This window comes from Tauraco erythrolophus, chromosome Z (assembly GCF_009769465.1).
Source record: "Tauraco erythrolophus isolate bTauEry1 chromosome Z, bTauEry1.pri, whole genome shotgun sequence".
Classification (NCBI taxonomy): Eukaryota; Metazoa; Chordata; class Aves; order Musophagiformes; family Musophagidae; genus Tauraco; species Tauraco erythrolophus.
The window spans coordinates 22,338,232-22,363,182 of NC_141496.1; the positions used below are offsets into that span (position 1 = coordinate 22,338,232).

At 39.9% G+C, this 24,951-nt stretch overlaps 1 protein-coding gene across 2 annotated transcripts; it reads right to left on the reverse strand.

Annotated features, from left to right (window-relative positions):
- Positions 1 to 1,404: 1,404 nt before the first annotated feature.
- Positions 1,405 to 24,951, reverse strand: MIER3 (MIER family member 3). 2 transcript variants are annotated; one of them, XM_086628928.1, is made up of 13 exons: positions 24,926 to 24,951; positions 24,122 to 24,146; positions 21,267 to 21,412; positions 19,217 to 19,351; positions 17,658 to 17,778; positions 15,322 to 15,407; positions 15,062 to 15,134; positions 12,307 to 12,458; positions 11,753 to 11,834; positions 7,295 to 7,386; positions 5,744 to 5,871; positions 5,426 to 5,571; positions 1,405 to 5,340 (listed from the first exon to the last, which is right to left on the reverse strand). In XM_086628928.1, the coding sequence occupies exons 1-13, from the start codon at positions 24,932 to 24,934 to the stop codon at positions 4,883 to 4,885; spliced, it is 1,653 nt and encodes a 550-aa protein (XP_086485054.1). In that variant the 5' UTR covers positions 24,935 to 24,951; the 3' UTR covers positions 1,405 to 4,882. The 2 variants fall into 2 exon arrangements, with proteins under 2 accessions (XP_086485054.1, XP_086485053.1); XM_086628927.1 differs by having other exon boundaries at positions 7,295 to 7,389.

The window sequence follows — 24,951 nt, forward strand, 5'->3', positions numbered from 1 at the left end:
TTTGTTCTAACAGCATTGAGCTCTATGCTAAACCGCTAGAGAAAGGGAGGTGCCTCTTGTCACCAAAGAGTTTTGGGCAGGTGTTCTGTTAGGTGTTTAACGTGTTAGTTTTGCACCTTGTATCAACCATCACCACAAAGGCACTTAGCTTGCCTCTCTTCACCAGGGCAAGCAAAGCTTGTGATGTTGCTTGGCAAATTACAGCTTTTGCCGTTCAGAATTGTATCAGCTTGCACACCTAGCTAATTAAAAAATACTGATTTCTTTACCTGAAGCGATATTGTGCCAGCCATTGCAAAACCAAGCAGGCTGGGTCTAGGAAAGCACAGCACTAGTTCTGGCATTTGACAGAATTGCTGTGTCAGATCTTAGAAGTAATACAGCACTTTTCAGGGTCCAACATTAGTCTTCGCTTTCTTGAGGGAAAAGGACAATGAGGACAAAAAACACTCCAAATAGTTTAACTGGAGTGTTAAGGCCTAGGCTGAGTAAAATTTTTGTGTTCACACCTGTAATCCAGCTTGACATGGATTTAAGGATTTGGACAAGTTTTCTTACACCAGCAAACAGGAATGTGTTCCCCACAGCTTATCATATAGTTTGAATACGGCTTTGTTGTACTGCTGTGATGAGTTTCTCTGAAGCTGTGTTTAAGTCCCACCTAAGATTTTGCTATACTTAAGCCATAACGTTTTAATGTCTGAGGGAAATCTTAGAATCGTAGAATGGTTCGGGTTGGAAGGCACCTCAAAGATCATCTAGTTCCAACCCCCCTGCCATGGGCAGAGAAACCCTCCACTACACCAGGTTGCCCAAAACCTCGTCCAACTTGGCCTTGAACACTGCCAGGGATGGGGCATCCACAACTTCTCTGGGCAACCTGTTCCAGTGCCTCATCACCCTCTGAGTGAAAAATTTCTTCCTTATATCCAATATAAATCTGCCATCTTTCAGTTTGAATCCATTGCCCCTTGTCCTGTCACTACACGCCCTTGTAAAATGTCCCTCTCCAGCTTTCCTGTAGGCCCCCTTTAAGTACTGGAAGGCTGCTGTAAGATCACCCCGGAGCCTTCTCTTCTCCAGGCTGAACAGCCCCAACTCTCTCAGTCTGTCTTCAGAGCAGAGGTGCTCCAGCCCTCGGATCATCTTTGTGGCCCTCCTCTGGACTCGCTCCAGCAGCTCCATGTCCTTCTTCTGTTGCGGACTCCAGAGCCGAATTACTATTCTACCCGCATCGCTGCACGCTGCATTTTTCACTCTTCTCTATGTAACATTAGGTAGGGTGGTAGTCTGCACGCCAGCCATGCCCAGAGTTCTTAAAATGCGTTCAGAGTTACTGCTAAATATTTCTGAAAATGAAGCAGCAAACATAGTGCAGATGCATGAAAAGCTTTGCAAGTAAAGAAAGGTTTCCAGACATTTATTTCTGGAACTGTACACCAGGTATTAAAGTACAACAAATACAAAATAATGCTCAAAAAAATCAGTGTTTATGTACAAGTATTAAAACCAATGCAACAATAGCGACTTCCTCTTGAATATCTGATACGAAAACATGTTCCGATTGTCACTAGATTTGTTGTTATGCACAGGGTACTTGCTTTGAACTGAGAATAACGGGAATCTCTCTTTTACTAGGAGAACTATAACCATTCCTACTGTAGTTTACAATTGATAGTATCTTCCTTCCTCTTTCAATGAAAAATAGGAATAAAAAAAATAGTAACCTTGTCATTATTTTATAAATTACTGTATTTAGCTTCCCTGTCTGTAGACAATGTGCTTGTAACGCTGGGCAAATAGCGTCCCTGTTGGTCAGTTTTTCCGTTAGTTTACATTCAAAGTTGAAATACTCGCTAGAGACTTTGGTTAAATTAAGTAGTATCACTATGTTCTACTTGATCTGAAGTTTTCCTACGTTTTTGACCCTCAGTTTTAAAAATTAAGAACAGGAAACAACTGCACAATTCATTGACCTAATTGTACACAGTTTAGTATTCCTCAAACAGTATTGTACATCCTTCAAGTAAATTCAGCAGTTTGACCATGACAAGAGGAAAACTAAACATTCAAAAACCTAGCATGAGAAGATGACGTATGACTAACCAAAGTAAAAGTATTGCTATAATCACAGCACCAGTTACACTTCTAAATGAATCAGCTACCCTCTTCGGATTCCCTGCACATAAAAATGATACATGTACCAACACTGCAGTTGCCCATTATGGATTTTTTGGTTTGTTTGTATGAAGAAAAAGTGTGGCAAAGGACAAAGAATTCATCACAGTTTGTTACAAGAATTGTGCTTCACCATCTAAGAACCAAGGCAATGTAATTTCTTCATATGGTTGCAATTCAGTTATCTTCCTGATGACTTTCAAAACGCAATTCTTTTAATAAACAGTAACAAGTTCTCCACTTAAATGTTTAAACTGAGAGAAAAATAAGTAAGTCCAGCTTTTAAAAGAAAAATTCAATAAATAGCTATTTTACATGGATAAAGTCATAGTGGTACAAATTTATGAATGTCACATCGAGCATGCACAAAAATGTTACTATACACAGAAGTAGTCAGAAAATATTGAAATAGATATCTAAAAAGATATGAAGGATTTACATATTTACAAAATCTTGCAAATTATTGCCTCATTTTAACAAGGAATTAAAAGTAAACGATACCAGCTAGCTAGCCAACAGGCTAAATAAGATCAGCATTTAAAAATCTATTAGACTAGCCGGAATTCATTTTTCTCTCATATCATTTTCTGAATTTTGGTCAAAAGTCTTTATTAAATAACTAAAGTGTCCATTCAACTTGCTGACAACCCAAACCTTAGACAAGCCTCTGTCTACATGAAGAGCCCAGCAATGCATAGATAAACTGAATATATTACTGCATCAGCTAACGAGAATGGGCATGTTCATTTAAGTGCAACTGGTATAAGCATTCACTCATCTTTGTATAATGTTTCTTATAGAGACCAGCCACTCGCTGTAAACCCACAGATAAACTTGAATGTATAATAATGGAGGATTATGGCCAGTATTTTACAAAATTACATAAAATGTGTTGATTCATAAACAAAAGAAACAAGGTACAAAGTTCAGCACAAAACACAGCAACAAGAAGCTGACACTTGGCTAAGAATGTCAGAGGACAACAGAGGGCCAAGGCTACCCGTCCGTCACTTACTGTGTACTTACTAAAATTAAGTATTTCAGATGTGTATGTTAACAGCTGATTATGAAGTTCTTCTGTCCACTGTGCTAAACTAATTTGTTTTTAGTATGGTAAGTGTGCTATTCCGTAAACACTTCAAAGCAATCTTCATTACGATGCTGTAAAGAAAACTCCATATGCTGCATCCAAAACTCAGGATCCTGCCAATGCAGTTCACAGTATGCATAATAAATACCCTCTTCCCTTTCAAATGTTAAAGCCACTACTTTCCAATCACTCACCATAACCTTGAAGCAACTATTACCAATACCAACAATGCAAACTTAATCACTTGAATAACGAAGACAAATTAGTGGCAATAAATCTGTAATACAAACAGTGCAAAGGAAAAGTACAGAGGGAAAGGGGTAATGAAGTCAGGTTTAGATTCTCCTCAAAAACCCCTGCAAGTTGTACACTGCAACAACATGTTACAAGCCAATACTATGTTTCACTCGACTCCGGCAGGAACGAGAACAAATGTTTGCTAGACAAACTTCCTGGATGGCTAAATTGCACTCCCTGCTCAAAAGAAAAGAAAATTACTGAAGTTAAATAGTTGCTTTCATGGGAAACATTGTTACTCATCCTTTCCTATGTGACCAAAGTAGTGAAGTGCCATTTTTCAGCCAATGACTTGCCAAAACAAATAAATGCAATCCACACTAAAGAAAAACTGTCAAATACATACTTCAAGGTTCTACTATTCCTATATAAACTAGATATAGTCCCTCAAAACTGTAACACTTGGAACTGCAGTGCTCCCAACAATATAAGGTATCTTCCAAATGTAGACTGTTTCTTTAGTGGTAAATCCTCAACTGTGCAGATGGTAGCTTTGTTACAACACCAGCTGCCTTAGGGAAGTCAAAGAACACGATGACCTTACTCCTTAAAAGTCATGGACAAAACCCATCCGAATACAATGTAGCCTAAAACGCAGCTGTTTAAGCCAGTTAAGTTTAAAGTACACAGACACCTACGGCAGCGTAACTACTTCTGCGTAAGGTAGCCATGGCCTGTAATTTTGCAATAGCATCGAAGTGTAGGTCTTCACACTTTACTCATGTTGTAAGTCCCTTGCGCTAGCTTCCTCCAAGATGAACTTGCTGTTTTATAAACTGAAGTGCTCTAGTTTAGTATCACATGAGAGAAGGTTCCATTTAAAAAACATCCTTGTATGGTTGTGCAGTTTAAATTAAAGAAACCTATCCCTGCCTTTATAAGAAAAAAAAAATAAAAATGCTACATTGAGCAGGGATCAGGATTGGTACCTGTAAACATTGTTATTCCACTGCATCCGTTACAGCAAAAGTAACTTAGACTAAAAAGCCACTCCAATCCATTCAGAACTTCTGTGCTGGTTTTGAAATGGTGGCCTCCGTCTACAGGCTTTGAAAAAAACTAAAGCAGAGCTTAAAGCTGCACCACAGAGTTCTCTTAGTCCCAAACTCTGCCAAACATCCTATGACATTTCCACATTTATGGACTGAAAAAAGAAATTACTCTTGATAAATCAAGATATAGTTCTATACATACAAAGACATCACTGATGTCATAAAGTTCAAACTTCCAGTGAAAGACTAAGCAAACCTGACAGCTCCTCCCATCAAGTTTACTACTACTGCATAAAGTACCCTCTGTTTGTCTAGTTTTCCACAGTCACTCTGAGTGAAGGGCAGCATGTTGGTGGAGCGTGTGGGTGTTGATAAAACCGTTTGTCTCGTTTGCAGATAGGCTGCTGAAGTCGGCCACTGAAACAGCCATTTTGGCACTGGTTATGTGGTGTGTGTGGTTCTCGAAGTCCACACCAAGGTTATTTACAGAGACATCATTCATGAAAGATTCTGGGACAGGAATTCCCATTTTCAATCTCTTTGCAGGTCTTTCTGTCTCCTCACTGCACATGTTCATTGGGTTTAGCTCTGAATGATAAAAGCCAGTCTCAAATAAATTAAAACAATCACTTTCACCATTGCTAGGCAAGTTAAGCAACTCTTCTGTTCCAACAGGCACGTGATTAACTGGTGCGCGGGGTAAGCTGTCCATAGAAGGAAAGGCGTCATCCAGGCAGTTCACATCTGAAGTGTGGCAGACTGTAGCTACGCTATTTGTCAAGGCTGCAAAAAAGATGAACACAAGTGCAAATGAAAGAGTTTGTTTGCCTAGTTACAAGGAAAAGGTGTTTTTTTTTCCCTGACTTACCTGTCAACTCATTGGCAGTGATAGAGTTCAGAATGCTTAGCTGTTGATCAGGAATGGTTTCTGTCCGACTGTTAGATGTTAAGGCCGAAGAATGCACTGCTCCACCAAGGGCTTCTGCTTCATCTACCAAACGATCCATGTAGTCCCTAAAAGAATATTGCATCCATAATGTACTATTTTACTGGAAAACAAGGCCTAAAAATGATGACAGATTTAATTTCAGTTGCCATAGCCACTGCAACAACAGAAGGAAAAAATCATAAAATTCTACATTTACAATTTGCAACAGAAAACATATTCCAAGAACATTTTACTTACGTAACTCCTGGATGATGGTTATATCTCTTCTTTCCAAACCTTGTTTGTTGCGCAAAGTAGTCGTAACGTTCTGACTTTTTCCACATGTAATAGAAAGCCACACACTCAGCGACTGTTCTAGTTCTCACCTAAAAGGAGGCCAGAAGAATTGACAAGATTAACGTAAAGACTTACGTTTTCTCATCTCCCCAATTCCCATATTCCTGAAATATTGCATTACTTCTACCTATATTATTACAAACTATATCCACTTTTAGATGCAGAAACACTTCATATCATCATCAGCCCACAATTTTAGTTGAAGTTTTACAACTAGAATACACAACTCTATCCAGATACAGTCTGGCAGTAAGCTACACTTCAGCTTAATCAACTTACAGAAACACCAGAGACAAATCCAAAATGTCTTGGGTGTAGTAGCAAACCTTGCAAGTTTACAGACAAACACACCAGGCAAGGCAGGAAATGAACAGATGTCCATATGCTCGTACATAAAGTCCCCAGTTAACAATGGTTCCCAGTACAGCAATAAGGAAACATCTCTTGTTAAGTTTCTACACGCACTAAATCCTGTCCAGCTGATACTTTCCATATACAAGTGACATCAACTTACACTGGGTCCCAGAATTTTCCCTAAACTTTCTGACATTTTACCTACTGGGAAAAAAAACTAGTGGATTTCTTAGACAAATTCAGGTCCATAGTGACACATACATCAACTCATGTGCTTTGTTGCATGTTGGAAAAAATACTTTTAGGTTATTTCTTTGCTTCTCTGATGAATTCCTTTTTATTGGAATGGTCTGTTTAAAATCTGAACCACCCAAAAATTTATCACAGGACAGGTTAAACCAGGTATTGAGCAGAACTAGCTGCAGCAACAACAGCCCTATAAAGCTTATCTGAAATACAACAAAACCACCAGTCTCCTAAAGAAAAAACCTCAAGATGGTATCAAAGCATAAAGGAGATACACACAAAATTTGGGAACATCCGTATTATCAACTGTATGACATGATACGTATTTTTGGTTTAAAAAACAAAATTCAATCCCTATTCTTCAGGCACAGAGGAGTCATTCAGAAGCAATCCAGATCAAGATTAGAACTCCTTCACTGGCAAGAAACCAGAGTACTGACGGATGACTACACTTTCTGAAAACATGGAAAGCTAAGCCTGTTTCTGTAAAACTACACCTTCCCGGTGACAAAACTAAGTGAAGGAAAGATACGTTTTCCCCTCCCACCGCCACACTATGGAAATACTACACTTCTAGGAGAGGCCTACATTTAAACTAAATTATAGTATAAACACATACATGCAAGTAATGTCAACAAAAGTTGATTTCAGAGATTATACACTGACTCATCTTGCAATGCCTAGCTTCTCCAATGACATCCGAGGAAAAATCAGCACAAAAATGCCGAGCTGGTTTCAATACGTTGGTTCCTGTTTCACTCTTCTGCACGGCTTCTGACAGATGTATTGCTTTCACAGATTTTCAGCACCATATCGTTTACCAATTCTTTCACTTAACTGTAAAATACTGACCTTGTTTTTCTGTATGAGATGAAAGTCTTTTCCATAAATCAGAAGTGCATGTTCAAAGCTTCTGCATTCTTCTTCTGTCCATGCTGTCATCTCTTCTAGACAATTACAAAAGTAGCATGATAAACTTATTTTCAGTCACTAATATTTTACAGAGAATAAAGTATTTCTGATGCTAATGCATGAATATCCAAATGCATTCTAAAAAAACCTCAAGAGTTCAGTTATTTAAATCCATGTTCCTTCCTCTGCTGCACAGATATCCCAACTGTAATCTAGCGTTAAAACTCATAAATTCTGAAATCTTTTATCCTTTAGAGCAAAGGACATTCAAAACTTTTATTTATTACTTCTTAGTAAATTTGTCATCCAAAAACAAAGGTTTGATTACATCACCAAGATATCGGAGAGGTAATTTTTTGAAGTATTTCTCCTTGCAAAGGACACAAAGAACAATGGTTACTGGAAAAAAGAGTGAAGGAACAACCTGTTGTGACGGATGTCCCCTCTCCCACTGAGTGAACCGCACTGTGGTTCAGGCATCAGCAACAAGAAGACCTGCCTGAAAGCAGCCCTTCCGTGCAAACCCCAAGAACTCTGCTACACCGTTACCTTCCAGGAACTGAGGAGCCTAGGCCATGTCCTACCAGGTGCTAACAGTACCAGCCCAAGCTGGGACTAGACAAAACTAGAACTGCTACAGCTGCACACCTGCACATACATCAAAGCAGGGGCTGACGATGAGTCGGTCACTTTGTGCTATAAACATCCGCAGCCCCTCCGAGCCTACCGAGCTCTCCCTGTACAGCAGAACGCTGCCCAGAGTTGATCTCTGGAGTAGGAAAGTGACATCTCTCAAAGGCATCCTCCAGGGTAGAGACACTCCTTACCAGGCGCCCTGCTGACCGCAGTAAGTGACATTTTACATCAAGCTTCAAAGTACATTGAGTGCTAGCGACATGTACATATATCCATATACGTGTATCAAGCTATAGCTTAATTATTAGAAGTGTAGTAAGTAGCAGAGTGTTTGACTGCCACCTAATTATTAATTACTGTTAAATCACTGTTGAACTACCGTTCAATTATTGTTTAATTATCATTTATATTTAATCACCAATTAATTATCATTTGATCATCGTTTAATCATTAATAAAAGCTTTTAGTTAACCCCATAATGATGACTTCTTAGTAATTCACTTGCAACAAAAACTGGTGTAGTTGGCAGGATGGTGGATTCATTCACTGACTTCTTACAGAGGCACAGAGTTAACCCTTCACTGACATTTTCAGATGACTTGAGGCACGAAAAGTGGGATAATTGGAATAAGATAAAAGAACAGATGAATCTTGTAAGAAAGAAACTGAAAGGTGATAAAGAGAAGGTAACAATAATATCCAAGATGTTGAAGAGGTATTTAAGAGCTGCATTCAGTATAAGGAACGCAAAGAACAAATGAGAGTGTTACACGATAAGGACGAAAGATGAAGGCAACTAGAAACGCTGTTAGCTCTGCAAATAGACCAATTGCTGAAATGACTCAGGGAGGAAAGAGAAACACAGGAAGATAGAGGACAAACCAGGACTCAAACTCCCCAGGTCTTGTAAAAAATTGTAGCTAATCCTTTTCCTGGAAGATTGGACAGAGATATTTGGGAAGACCTCAATTAAGAACTTAGCGATGAGAGTGAATCAGAATTTAAGGTAGCCCCTATTATTAAAACTGAGGTACGTGCTGGACCTCAAGGAGGCAAATGGAGAAATACAACAAAAAAACACTCCACGGAACCCCTTCAAGTGGCCAATCTGCACAAAACATACGGGCGAAAGTCTGGTGTGAGTGAGACGGAGCACCTGTGGTGTGCCTCCTTAAGTGGAAGAGATCCTATTTGGTAAGATCAAGGCGAAGCGGATGGCTTTTGGGGACGAGGGCTGCTCTTGAACCAGGGACCAGCCCCTACCACTGAACCACACTATACTACATTCAAGTAGCATAGTGGGCAGGGAGCACAGACCCTTGGGATAGAGGGGAGCCCACTGGTCTACCAGTAAGATCATTAAGTGAACTTCTTACTGCCATTAAAAAAGCAGCCTGCCTTCAGGCTATGACTGACAGGGGGGCACGTGGTAATTACTCTGCCTCTGCCCCTGTAGACCCCAAAACCATGAGACCACCAATAAGGGGATCCCAGCTGTTTTAAAATTGTACTTCATTGCAAAAGGGACTGGAACGGGTTGCCCAGAGAAGTTGTGGATGCCCCATCCCTGGAAGTGTTCAAGACCAGGTTGGATGAGGCTTTGAGCAACCTGGTGTAGTGGAAGGTGTCCCTGCTCACGCCAGGGAAGCTGGAACTAGATGATCTTTGAGGTCCCTTCCAACCCAAACCATTCTATGACTCTATGAAGTAAGACAAAACATAGATCTCAGGAGGGTCAGGATGGCCAGCCCTGCCTCTGACCCATCCTGACCTGGGCAGACTTGATGCATGGCATTGTAAACCATAGTGGAGAAAGGCGGTGGTATGAACCGACACCAGCAGGGCAATCCAGAGTAGACACAGACAGCAGATAGATCCAGCAAGTAAGACAGACTGCCCAGAATCCCCAACACTTTCCTTGATCTCATAAACCCCGGGATGAGGTAGCAGGTCTCCGGAAAAGACACAATGAACCGCGGAGGAAAGCCTTAGCACTAGGCTACCACCTTGGGTAGCCATACAGGTCAAACTGACTGGAACTATACTTAGTCTGATCCAAGCTTTTGAAAAACAAAGGATATCAGGAAATCTGGAACAAACCAGTCAACCATCTGCTCCTAAAGATCCCACGAATAACCCTTTCAGACTTCTTAAGGAAGAACTGCAACTCACTCTCTTTTTTTTTTTTAAAAAAAAGATAAACCCCACCATTTCTAAAACTGATTTTTACTTTTACAAAGAAGAACAAAGGGTAAGCCTTTTAAAACAAAGTAACTCAAACTATTTGAATAGGGCAGTTTTGTCTCAAGTATTTTGCTTTCCTATCTTGATTATAGCTTTGGGTCTACATATAATTAAGAAGGGATATTTCAGGCGTCTTACATTCATAATGGTGATATAAAAAGTTTCTGTTCAGCTTACGTGTAAAGACAATGGGGGGGAAAACCACATTTCAAAACACTTCTGGAAGCAGACACTGGAACCAAGACCTTTCTGCTCCCAGATGAAGGTGGCAATCATTCCACTGCAAGGCCATTTTCTTTCTTTCTCACCCCATTAATTCGCACTCCTTACTACAAGCTTCAAAGAGAAGATCCCCATGTAAAGTCTCCCTGTTAAGAAAATATCTTGAGAGAGGTGGATTTTTAATTCTCATCTTGAGAACAGCAGTCAAATTCAGTGGGCAGAGTAGATGATAGCAAGAGACAGGCACTGATAGTATTGTCATCCTTTACCATCTTTAATGAGGGTATAATAAGTCCCATCTGACTCGGGGTGGGGTGTGTAAGCACTAGTCCTTCGGACAGAACTTTGGGCTCCAAACCACAAATGGGCAGAGGTATTTTTCAATCCCAGAACAGGAATCTAAATGCTAGAGAGGTGTGGGATTTAGGATACAACCCTGCAACTGATACTTCCTTATTGTTTAGGTCTACACAATCTCTTCTTGTCCACGAGCTTTCTGAAGCACTGCTCTGATACTCCTTATTGTCCCCGTCAGCTTTACCTTGGACACTTAGCTTTCACAGCACCTAACTTTCAAACACTCAAGTTCCCTTTGCAGCCAGTTCTGAGTATGGAGTATCTGCCAGAATATCAACTTATACCGGCGTTCATACTCCAATTCTGCTGTATGCAACACGTATGTTAAAATACAGGACAACGAACCGTCTTTGCTAGATGATAAACTCTGATTTTTATTTAAGGGACTAATAAAGTTAGGGAGAAAGAAGATGGAAGCTTGTCTTCCACTGTAAACTCCACCAAAGCTCTCCATGCTCTACCAAAGACCTATAGAACTACATAGTATAACCAGTTTAGTGTCGGCACAGCACAACGTCAGCACGCTGAGTAAGTGAGAGGGGCTAATTTACATAGCCAGCTATGTCCTCCTGATTCTGCTATAAATGTCATCAGATTATAACTGATCGTATTCTCAAAAAGATACTACAATGTGAGTGAGAACTGTCTTCAGGGAGCAAAAACACCACTCCCCCCACTCCTCTCCTCAGTCTGTGCATCCTTACAGTGGCACTGGAGGAAAGAAGGGAAGGTGAAAAGCTGATTCTGCAACCTTTATACAAGTTGCAGACTTCTCTAGCAGGAATTTCCATCGAGCCAACAGCCACATTATACCTCATCCGTGCTAAAGACATCACAGAAAGGGATGTGCTCGTCCATCTGATTCTTACTCAAAGTTTTTCTACACAACTTTTTTTTTTTTTCAAAACACACGTTTCTGAAAAAACAGTACTCTCTTACCCTGAGATGCCTTTGCATTTGAACAGTATCTCTCAATTGCTTCTTTAACATTATGGCTACTTTTAAGAAGTTCATACAGCGCCTATAAAATAGAAAAAGTCTTTAGAAACAGTCAAAGTTTGCAAATATGCAATCTAGACGTCTAAAACTAGCCTTTCAGTGCGCACATCTAATGTAAAAAGAGAGAATTTCTCTTTGTGCATGATGAAAATTTTAAAGTAACAACCAAACACAAAACTATCAAAAGTCGAGGCAAGGTTTAGTTAAGAAAATGTAAAACATTATATGCAATTATTAAAACAGCTGGATTTGTCAACAGCATGGCAATCAAACATCACAGATCACACCACTGCAAACATTCAAATACTCATAATTCTAAGCATGTGCTTAAAATCACAAATAAGACCCTGACCACAATAACACCTAATTAAAAAAAAAAAAAAAAAGAAATTGAGAAATTGAGTACTGCTGCATTTATAATACAAGGCAGAGAAAGAGAACACAAGTTAATTACAAAACAATGTGTCACAAATGGAACAGGGTATAAAACATACTTGTTCATTGTCCCGTGTATGTAGTCCTTCAGGAATTCTGCCAATCATTTTCTCATTTCCTGTTCTTAAGGAGGTTTCAAAAAGGTATTCTTTGACTTTACTTTCTGGGATCACATCAGGTTTCCAAAGTAAATGATCTTCGTTTTCATAGGCTGTTAAAAGAGAAATCCATTAACGCCAGGTGTGACGTTTTTAAGGCTGTAACATTAAATGCTTATTTCACAAAGACAAAGAACAGGAATGCAGAAGTAATCAAACCGAGCATCATCATGCCACTTTTAAATCACAGCTCACTTTTACCCCAAAAGCCTCAGTTAAGAGACAAACTCTGCAGTGTGGTATGGCAGAGATTCAGGTTCCACACAGATGAAATAAGGGACTGGACTCTTGAGACCAAGAGTCTTTACAGAGGAGCAGCTTGTTGACAGCTAGATGATTCAAGTCAAATTATGCATATGTATTCACCATTTTCACCACCATTCACCATCGCGCCCTATCGCAGGGGAGTTGGAACTACATGATCTTTAAGGTCCAATCAAAGCCATTCTATGTTTATGATCTTCACGTAAACAAACCACCAAAATGATTCACAGTTTTATTCAGCTGTTTTCAAAAAATAACCTACAGTTTACAGTAGGATATTACTTTAATATTTCAAATATTACATGTCAAAAAAAAAAAAAACAGAAGAGGTGGCTAATTGGCCGTTTTCAACTAAAATTTGCCAAAAATTACTTAACATAATGGAAATCTAGGTCTTAATGTGGTAATTTGTTTTGCCATTCACTAACAACTGAATTCTGTTAGGAACTTGTGTGTTGCATACTGTGCTAGCAATCGGGACGTACAGCCCTCTTTCACAGCACACTGACATCATGTATACACCTCTTCAGTGGATTATTTGAAAGACAAGATACTGGAAACACGCAAGTGTTGGCCTGAATCTTTGTCAGTCTGTGCACGTTTCGATTCTAGATTAAACTATAAATTCTTTCCTCTGATCAACAGATGTGATTAACATTGCACATAGTGTTTCACATACTCTCCTTTCACATACTTTGTGGCGACACAAAATTAGACAGTTATTCAATTCAAGCACACCAGCGTAGTAACTGTTACATCAGAAGAGATGAAGATTCTCAAATCTCTCATAAAACTGCAGGAAACGACATTAAGCTAAGCAATAAAATTACCTCTCCTCTGAAAAGTTCTGTTACGGCTTAAAAACACGGAAAGCATTTGAACAGACACTTTACAAATGTAAGGTGTACAGAAGCACACAACTGCCTTCTAGCACGATTTCAGCAGCTGGGACCATATAGAAGAAATAGAAGCCCTGTTTGCCATCACAAGCTTGTCATGGAGTACAGAAGAGGCTTCCACAGAATCCTCCACCCCTACAGCCAGGTCCAACCTCTTGGAGCATTGCTGACGCTCACCTTCAACCTCCTCTATCAACCAAGACAAGCCAGTACTTCTTGCTGGAGTGAGTCCATGACCGATAATCTCAAGAGGAGCTCCTCTGGCTCTCCCCTCTGGGGACCTCTTTGCTCTTGGCCTTGCCAGCAGACAAGACTCTCACTGGTTCTCTCTAGCACCAGTTCATTCCTGAGCAAGTTGTCAGATTAACCCCTTCCTCGTTACTTCCTGGTTACTGGCCCTTCTCTAGTTCTTGGCTGAGAAGTCAAGATGTGTAAATAGTAAAAGGACTACCCAGATAAATCCGGTTCTTACTCCTCCATTTCTTACAACCCGTAAGTATCAGGCTTCAATCACAGAAAATAGGAGACTTCCCTAGGTCTCTTAAGCAACACAAGAGATGTTCACTTGCTAATGCTTCCAGCTCCATCCATACCAAACATTCTTCTTCTCTATTGTAAAAAAAGCAGTTAGTAATGGTGAAAAGACTTGATATTCTTCACTAGAATAATATTCCCATGAAATGTTACAGTTCAAACACAAGTAACTTACAGAATATTTAAAATTTGTAGAAAAAAACAGAACACTCTTCATTTATTAACATACCCCCCAAACTGTTCCTTAATTCCACAGCTGTTCCACCCATGAGCAAGTTTATTTCATTATTTGCTTTATTAATTCCATAGCTATATATGCTGTACTTTTCTCATAGTGAAGGTTTCCAAAGATACCAAATAAAACTCTATTAAATAAATTGTTTTTTCTACACTAGCACAATTACAGTTTTTAACCTAAAGTTACGCTGGAATAACATCATACTTAACGTATTTTTTAAAAGACCAAGTATCAGCACCTCTATCTTCTACTGATGCTATGGAAATTTAAAATAGTTTATTGCTTGTTTTCTGTATCCAGAAATCCATTTTTTAACCCACACTGTTGTGCTTGCCAAAAAACAAGCAAACTAAAAACAGTGTTGAAGATCTTCAATGTAAACTAAGTTACATGCTCATAGCCCAGTTATGATACTCTGATGAAAACACTTCCTTCCTGAACCACAGTTTGTTGCCTCCTAATATTACTAGATACTCAGAATTAACACTGTAATCCAGCCTCCAGAGTTTTCTTGAGAATGTCCTCTCAAAGTTGAAGAATCCCATCTAAGGTATAATTACATGGTTGCATTACTTCAGTTTTGTAGTGCCTTTTCTGTTGTTGTTTAAAGGTCTCTGAGACTTTAACTAAGCCATTGAATTTACCTTACAGACTTAACATTTTCCCATCGACTACTATGTATAAACATACAATAAAAAGTAAAACACTCCGAAGAACTTACCCTTTTCATCATCACTGTATCTGCCAAGATAAGGTGGAATTTCAGCCTGGTACTGTGAACCAACCATTATTTCCTGAAGATTTAACAAAAATGAAAAGAGAAAGGTATTAACTTAATATTGTGTATACAGAAGCACTAAAAATGCCATTAACCTGGCATTTGGCAGAGAATTCCAGAATTAAGGTAGTAACTATAAATCGTAAAGCATTTTTCTTAACATTAAGGGGTTTTTTAACTTTTTTTTAAGATATAATTATTACCTTTCTCAAATCTTCGGATGAGTTACCATTGTCTGCCTCTACATCTTCACCATCTGATTCCTTATCTCCATCACACGTAGTGTTTGCTTCAGACACAAAGAAATTTGGTTTTAGCTAGGAAGAATTTTCAGTTCAAACGCAGAACTACAAGATACCTTGTATTTTTGAAAGGAGCACCTGCTTTTATTCTGAGAGACACTTAATTATGAGTCTATTGATCTACATTTCTACCAGAAGTCTGTTATTCTACATTTCTGTCAAACTAGCGTGAAATCAGAAGCCTCTGGTACTTGTATAGTACAGAACTGAAACATTTATCATCACTGCAACTGAGACAATCTACTGTATTCCTAACAGTCAAAAGGAAGTGAGATCATTTTTCTTCATCAATTTTCTCCAATAAGGGATTATACCTTGCAGAAAAGGTGTAAGAAAACCAGAAAACTTTCAGAGCTATGACTTATCCTCAGGTTAATCACAGAGAAAGTCAAGTTGAAGGCATGTTTTTATTACCTACTAAAACCTTTCATCAAAAGTTTTAATGGGTATTCAAAACATTCCTTTAAACAAGTCTGCCTCAGCATGGAGCGAAGATACAGGAGAGATATACAAAATGGAATAAGCAAAAGACAGCAAAGACTGCTTATTACTCACTAATATTTTTTTTTTCCCCTAAGGAAGAAATACAGCAGAGCAGTCCCAGCAATTCAAATACGGTATTCCATAAAAGAACTCATATTTTAGGATCTGGAATGCTGTGGCACTGGGTTCTGAAGCAATTCTATTGTTACAGCTGTATAATCCCTGGCAGAATGGAATCTACAGTTCTGATACAATTAAAGCTATTTTGTATTCTCAAACTTCAGAAACAAAATGCTCATAAACAGGGTTGCAATTTTAGCTTCATCACAACTGAACAGGATTGTCAACATCAGAGGCAATACCCAAGACTGTACGGACTGAGGCTGCTCTTCTGTAATCATTACTACAATCACCAGACTATCTCTTTTCGGTGCTAGAAGTAGCAAGCAAGAAGCTAACCTGAATGCATGAAATAACAGTACGCCTGGATAATCAGAGGCAATTATTTTTTTCAAATAATGCAAATTTAATAAAATAGCCTATATTATGTATTAGACGTGTTTATCTTAAAACTTAAAGTTATCTTAGAATCTGAGAAAGGGACAGAGATCAGAAAAAAGTAAGAAACTGCCAACAGCACAGAGGACTGACATCTCCCTCCCTGAAATGGTGGATATTTGATTTTAAAATGCCCAGCCGAAAGTTCTAATAGAGAAGCAACATTCTGAAAGAAAACCATGACAGCTGAAAACCAAGATGACTGTTTCTCAATCATCAGTAAGATGAGGGGCTAATCATCTCTTTTATGAAGCTGCCACACTTTCAGTGTCATACTCATTAACAGTTCACAAGCAATGTTTAATTGCCAGCAAGTTTGGGGTTTTCTTAACTGAAAAAAGGGCATTATAATTTTTAAGGTTTTTGCATCTCTCTTTCAATAGAAACGTCTTGTACTTATTACACAATCCGTGGCATGCAAAGGGCTACCATTGCTTATGACTCGAGGCAGCACATCCCCTTTAACATTCCCCTTCTCTAGAGGGATTAAATCCCTCAGGAATACTGTAAGATACTTGCCAAATTAATACTGTGATAAAAATCCTTGACATTGCTCTAACTCTAGTACACCAGTGAGCAAATGAGCTGCAACAGGCAATGAGGAATACTTCATCCAGGTTGGATAGCTGAACCACTGGTTCTCAGATCTACACCATGGGTAGTGAAATTTTGGTGGTCATGGGTTTACAGGCCCCATCTCATATAAAACCACTTTGGCTCACTCCAATAAGTCCTACAGAAAAGTGTTGAATGTGTGAAGGGAAATAATCACAAAGAAACCACATCCCAGTTCACATCCACAGGCTGCACAGAGGAGTCACTGGCTTAAAAGCAGCAGCAAAAATTTTAGTAGAGAAACACTAATTTAAAAGAATAGGTTATATATTCATGTAATTCACTAACATATTGAAAATCATAAAAGGTGTTCCTCAATATCACATTGACTATAATTATGAAGTTACTGTATTTGTAGAGAAATTAATTTTACTTGTGCTTTTAGCACAGTACCAAACATAAGTCTTTCAGGTAGACAGTAACACCAACCAAAGACAACATTCATGTACAATATCCTGCAAGGCACTGTTCCTCAATTCCTGGTAAACTCACCACTACTTTGCAATTTCAGTATTTTAAGCTAGGAAGCTATACATAATGCTAAGACTTCTTGAGTACTATTGTAAAATTTGGTTTCCTACATCTTAACGGCCGAGGAAAGAAGTCAGTAGCCTCATGCGAAGTAACTGATGGTGTCAAGTCATCAGCAGAGGACTGTGTTTCTTCATCATCACCTGACAAGAGGTCTTTAGCAATTTCCTCCTGCATCATTAAAATAAAAAACAAAATCTCAGACTGACTACTAAGAACAGACTGGTAAGCATTTATATTCAGCAAATTGTAAGTCTCATTAATTAAAATGAATCATTTTACCATAAGTGAATTTAGCAGACCATACTCCCTTAATTAAAAAGCTAGTTCGCTCCTCCTAAATCTAAGAACAAATAGAACCATTCATTTCAGAGTTGAACACGGGGGTTCATTTCTCCTTTGTCTTTTATTAAAGTAAACAGACAAGAGTAACTTCTGCAAGCATCAATCTCAGATGTTCCTCCAGCTGCTTCCAATGAAAAATGCCAGTGGAAACTGCCTCAAATCTTTAGAATTCTGTCATTCTTTGCATCACAGATACAGCGAAGCTTTAAAAGGCTGCTACCCCTTAAACTACGGGGAAAAAAAATAAGAGTCAGGCACTTTTGTAGACTTCTGCTGAGAGGACAGATGATCGAAAACCTGTTATCTTCCCAAAACACACAAAAAAATGACTTTTCTGTATGTTAAAAAAAGATAGTAAGACAAAGAAAGCACACTTCCTCCACTAGCAGACATGTATGAACCCCTCTGTATAAAGGTTAGGAAGGGAAAGAACTGTATTAGACAACAAGCTGACTATGTTTTTGTAGCCTCAACACAATCCTGAATCCTAATGAGAATCAGATGTGCAGAGCCATCATTATACCCTACTTTTCTGTAGAGTTTACCATTACATCATACTTACAGAAAGTAGGTGGGGAAAAACCCAAAAAAAAAAAAAAAAAAGAAGACATATACTAGCTACCTATATACTTTATAATCCTAACTACTAGCTGCATATGCTTTATAGCCAAAAATTGGATTAAAATCTCAGAATTCAAAGCTAGCTTGCAAATCACAAACCTGAAGTTTCAGGTTTTTACATCAGCAATGCAACACACACAGTCACTGCACATAAACAATCTCTATCTCACTCCCCAAAGTTGAGACCTTTCCAAATGATACGCATTTGAAAGCAACATTCCAAAGCATTCAGAAGTGCATTTTCGAGACATTCACAAACATTTTGATACTTGACATGTGTGTTGGAAGCCAGAATTATTATTTCTGGACATTACATATATTATCCAAAAAAAATCCCACTTCTATGATAAAAAAACCCCACCTATTTAAAGTTCTTTGGATGTGTTTTAGAAGAACTGTTAACTTACTCATTTCTCATTTGTAGTAATATAGTGCCACTAAAGTTGCTGTGCATTTGTGTGACAATTATAATTAGAATCAGATCCTCAATATCCTTGAAAAAGAATGAATTCTGTTAATTTCAATATACAATATTACACTAAGATACATGCTTTATTACCTTAAGAGCTAGTGAAATATACTTTAAAGTCACCTGGATTTCTGCTTTTAAACCATAACACAGCAGAAAATGGCTGCAACTTACTTTATCTAGGGTCATGTCTGGAAGTTCATCTGCAAGTTCACTTGGAGAGCTATCCGCACTGGAACTTGCCATAACTGGAATCGCGGGTTCATAGCCATAGAATGCCAGTAAATCTTCCAATGGCATGTTTCCTTCCTAACACAAGAGGATTTACAAACATTTCAACTTATTGTCAAATACTTGTAAACAGTTTAGGCTTAAAAGGATAAGGCATATTTTGAAAAACAAAAGTAAAAAACAAAGAAAGAAAAGCTTAATTGAAAGCAGGAATCTTGATTAAAGATTTAAAATATTTTCCGGTACAGGACTGAAATAATTTATAACCATGTCTCTTGGCATATAGTGAGGTTCAATCAAGACACTGAAGAAAACTGTTTACTGGATGAAACTGAAGCGTTAACTATTAAAAATTTACTCCTTATCTGGTACATACTGTAGAGCATGATTTGCCTACAATTCTTCAAGGCAGAAGATATCCTAGAAACGCTAACAACCCCTCTACAAGAAAAGCAGAAAAGCTTCAAGACTTTAGTCCTACATAGTTACACCTCCAAGTGTGCAAAAACCCACAAAAAGTAAACCAACATAGCAATTTTTAATCCCTCCTTTCCATCTCCCACACAATATATTTTATAATGACCGTTGAGAAGGCAATAAGAGAAAGACAACTAATGATACAGAAGGCAAAAATCAAGATAAAGGCTTGATTTATAACTTTTTCCCAAGTTTTTGATCAAGTGATTTTTACTACATATCATCATACTTGCATCCTAGCACAACTAATAAAACAGTGAAGATTTTTTTAGTTACCTGATTCAAGCCATCAAAATATCAGAAATATTTTCCAATATTTGTACCTTTAAAACTTACATTACCTTTAAAAATTTCTTGATGAACTCATACACTGATTAAATTATCTGTTTTCTTTAGCCAGCTAAGGTCTTAGTCCTGCAAGGACTTTTCCCAATGGGAAAATGTGAACTTATGTCTAAGGATCGGGACCTAAAGTAATAAAGTGAGCGGCTCTCAGTTCTTCTTCCTTCTATTATAGAAGCGATAAGATCATTTCGTGGAGTAACAACTCCTTTTTAACAACTATACTTGGCAAGACCTTGGCAAGACTCTTCACTGTTATAACTGCAAGTTCATAATCAGCAAAAATGTAATTGTACAGGTAGCACAACAAAAAAACCCAAACAAAATAGTCAGGAGTATAAATACTGTCAACTCCACATTTAGAAAATTTGTTTTTACCTGGACTACAAAAACAGAGACTCGTATTTGAGGCTAAAAACTACACTTTCCTGGAAGTCTGTTGACCAAAATCTGCAGTTACGCTGAGTGGTGTAAGTGGGTCACCGAACAGTAATGCAAGTAGCATCAGTTTCTGGGTGTTCAGCATTCAGCAGGCATTTAAAATGGGTGATGCACTGCCACAGATGAACAAGAGGTGTAAATAGGAAAAATGCATAATTAAGAGTGTAAAATGGAATAGGAAGAGCCAAGGAGGATGCTAGTCATGTTGTACACCCACCGAATGCCAAACAGATGAAACTAAGACATAGAACCACCATTTGTGTAGCAAATGGATGTGATCCATCATGCCTAAAGCAGGACTGTTTGTCTGCGTACTGGAAAAGCAACACCTGACCGACAGAATGAAATACAGCTAGCTGTCACTTAACAGTACGCAAAATGTACGGATTCAACTTATATCCAACCTACAAAACTTAAAAGTGGTATTAGATGACAGGACTCGAAAACCTGCTTCAGTGACTTCCCTGCCAAAGTGAAAGGACTACCAAATGAAAAAGAGTGTGAAGTTAACAGTACGCTAATATCTTTGAGAAGCTAAGTTCAGCCTTTTTGTGAGGATGGACTGCTATATCCCAACCAAACCTCATTTTCTTTCCTTCTTTTAAACAAGCTGCCAAGGCATGTTGCAGGAAACTGCATTATACAATACAAACTGAAGAACAGGTTGAGTGTTCTTTTCACAAAAAAAAATTCACAACATGTATGGACGTTTACAAGAGCGAGTCACTCCTACCTTTTCTAAATCTTCAATTTCAGAGCTGAAATTCTTGCTTTCTTCCATCATTTCCTCCTCTTCGAGAGTTCGCTCATCATCATAGTCATGTACCAACATTTCAGCAGATGGGTCAAAGTCATGATCCTCAGATGATAAAGAGCCAACTACCAAAAAAACCTAATTTGAGTCATTTGTTTTCTATACCAATGTATGAAATGACATCACAGAAAAAAAAATACAGTTGCTTGAATTCTTTTACATACAGGGTCAGAACTCTCAATGGAATAACTGGAACAAATTCCTAACTACCTGAAAAATTCAGCTGTTCTAACTGGCCATCCTTTTTCATATTTGTAAGTAATAGGTGCAGTTTCTCTCTCCCGGTGTAAAGAACTCGGGAGAAGTATCTAAACTACTGAAACAAAGTTGCAGAAAGTACAATCCCAGATTAATATTTTACTGAATCAAAGACTGTTCGAAACATCCTTGAAATCATCACTAAGGTACAAAGCACACACATTGTAACATTCCAGATGCTGCACGACTGTGATTTACACTCTCTGATTCCACGTGTGTGATTTGTACGGTAACTCGCACAGTTTTTCACCAGTAAACTACTGACAGCAAAGGAAACAGTGATTCATAGATTCATAGATTTCTAGGTTGGAAAAGACCTTAGAGATCATCAAGTCCAACCATCCCTAATCCCCATTAAACCATATCCTCAAGTAGATCATCCACCCTATTCTTAAACACATCCAGGGATGGGGACTCAACCACCTCCCTGGGCAGCCTATTCCAGTGGCTGACAACCCTTTCAGAGAAGAAATACTTCCTAACATCCAACCTGAATCTCCCCTGACTAAGCTTATGCCCATTTCCTCTTGTCCTATCACCCATCACTAATGTAAAAAGCCCTTCCCCCACCTCCCCACCATCTTTTCTCAAGTATTTATAGGCCGTAATCAGGTCTCCCCTCAGCCTCCTCTTCTCCAGGCTAAACAGCCCCAACTCCCTCAGCCGCTCCTCATAAGTTTTATTTTCCAGCCCCTTGACCAGTTTAGTCGCCCTTCTTTGGACTCGCTCCAGGAGCTCAATATCTCTCTTAAAGCGAGGGGCCCAAAACTGGACGTTTAAGTGAGACTCGCTTCAGATTAGTTCAGCCTCACAGATGGATCTTCTATTAAAACTAATTTAGTTCCTAGCATTTGATCTAGAAAGGAACAATAAACACAGCAGAGTTTCAAGAAATACTGAGGAAAATAAACTACAAGTAACAAAATGCTTCTAATGGATCACGTTAATTAACAAGCCATTGTGACAGCTCTGTGGTCGAACAGACTTTTTCATTACTCAAGAGGATACTCACACGTCATCAAAAAAGTACTGGCATTACTTTAAGTGCATTTTCTCAACTGTTAGAAAGGTTATCATGAGATTCAACAAGTCTTAAAAACACAAGTATCTGCACCGCAAAGTCAAATTTCTACAATGGACATCACTGAACTACAAGGTTGTTTTGTTCCTTTATGTTCATTTTTTTATGGCTTCCAGGATGGAGAAAAGAGAACAGATTAGGATATTTCTCTTTCACTTCTGGTTTCTCCTTCTAGTTCTCACATACTAGTGCTCTGTTGCAATCCTTCGCTTAAAAGCAGCAAAGAAAAGGTTTATTAAGAATTATTTCCATGTAAGAACTTCTTCAGAACTTTTGAAGGAAACAGCTACAAATTTTCAATCCTCTTCAAAAAAATAAAGCAGTAAGCCTCCTCACACTGCTTCCAGCCTTGAAAGATACAGTTGTACATACCAACACCTCTGGGTCTTAAAGCATCTAATTAAGTTTTCAGCAATTATGCTAACCATTCGTTCCTTACATGCAGGTAATTAAACTTTGCCAGTTTAGCTCGCTTAAGACAACACTGTGAAAGTTCATAATATCATACTGTAGAGAAACATTAAGGCCAAAAATGCTTTTTATTCACATGCTATTCATATTAGGGTCTCATAGAACTGTCAGTGTAGCTGGTAACACTACTCCAATTACAGTAACGACATTATGTGTTGAATTTTCCTGCTGTTGGCCATCACATCTTGATCCAGTTTTATAGCATTGTCAACTGCCTTAATCTAATACGTATCTCTAGATATACGTGTGTGCTCAAGATTATTGTGTCTGATTGCTGTTGTAACTTATTTTGTGTTTGAGTAACTCAAGTAGGAGTTCTATTCCACTCACAGACTTTAGATAAAAAAGTCCCACTTTTTAGATAAAAAAGTCTCAGAGCTACTTGTAGCTCCGAACGCTCAATATCCCGTTCAAAACCACATTCGAAAACACAAGCTCGGTAAATTTCGTTAAGAGTAGTTAAAAAAGACGACAAAAATCCAATGCAGTTACACAGAAGCAAATACATTTGCCAAATACTTCTTCGAGAGTAGCCCTGCCGATGTCAACTACGCTTGCTTGTGTAAAGTATTTCAAAGAACCTTAACAGTAGTTAAAGCCTTAAAAATTATTTATCGTTACGATTTTAAATATTTTCTGTTATTACCAAGGAGTAAAATATTTACACAAGCCTGTAGTTATGAGCGACAAGAGAAGCAGTCTCTCTCCAGCCTACATGGCTTTATGGAGATGCTAACTTAAAAGCGCTATAAAACTTTGTTCTCGTTTTGGGTGCCAAGCGGCCAATCACTAACTGCGACCAGAGTTAAGGGAAGGACTCCACAGGGCACATCTCTTAACAGTCTACCAGGTGTTAGAGCGTTAAGAAAGCTACGAGGGGATAAATGTGGGAAGGAGCAAGAAAGACAGAACGGCGTGCCGGTGGCAGGCCATGTGCCGGAGCAGGAGGTGGGCGAGGACGAACCTGGGCTCGAACTCCCGAAGGAAGCCTGTGGAGAGAAGAGAAGAGAAGGGAAAGAGATGAGAGCAGGCTCCCTTCGGCCCGGCAGCAGGCTAGGGTCTTCATTTCATGCTTCCCCTCCTCTGCCCCCTTCCCCGCCGCCCGCCGTTCCACCGCTCCCCGCCGGCCTCGGCCCCTGCGTCCCGCCCTGCTGGCCCCTCCATCCCGTTCACCCTCTCCCATCCCTCTTTCCTTCGCTCGCGCCCGCCTGCCGCTCTCCTCCCGTCCTCCTTCGCCGGCAGAAGCCCCCCAGGAGCCGCGCCCCGCCCGGCCGGCGCTCCCGCTCCCTCCGGCCCCGGCCGGCCGCGACATGACAGGGTCAGGCAGCGGCGGAGGCAGCCGGACCGGCCGACGCCTCTTCCCCGCTCCCAGCCCGGGGCTCGCCCCTCCTCCCTCCCGCCGGGCGTTCCTCCATCGCTCGCGCTGCGGCGCCGCCGCCGCCAGCCCGTCCCGCGCCCTCCGGGGCCCGGCGCGGCGACCGCGCCCCGCTCCGCGCCCGGCCTCGGCCTGTCGGCCGCCGGCGGACGGCGAACCCGGCACCCGCGCTGCGCGACGCCCGCCGTGCGGCCTAGTCGCGCAGGCTCCCGCTGCCCCGGCGCCGGCGGCTCCGCCGGCCGCCCCGCCGCTCCGCCGCCCATCCCCGCGCCGCCGGGCCGCCCTGGAGGCGCCTCACGGGGATGTCGAGGCGGCCGCGGGGGGCCCGCCGACGGCAGGACCCGCCGGAGAGCCGGCCGAACCCCGGCGCCCCAGCCCGCTTTCCCCGCTCACCTCCGCCATATTGGGACGATCGGGCT

What these genes read in the sequence shown, in the direction of transcription:
- MIER3 (XM_086628927.1), bottom strand. An exon ending in CATCCGAAGATTTGAGAAAG is followed by an intron (nt 15,135 to 15,321) that starts GTAATAATTATA and finishes TTAAATCTTCAG; the next exon opens with GAAATAATGGTTGGTTCACA. An exon ending in CACTGCCAATGAGTTGACAG is followed by an intron (nt 5,341 to 5,425) that starts GTAAGTCAGGGA and finishes TCTTTTTTGCAG; the next exon opens with CCTTGACAAATAGCGTAGCT.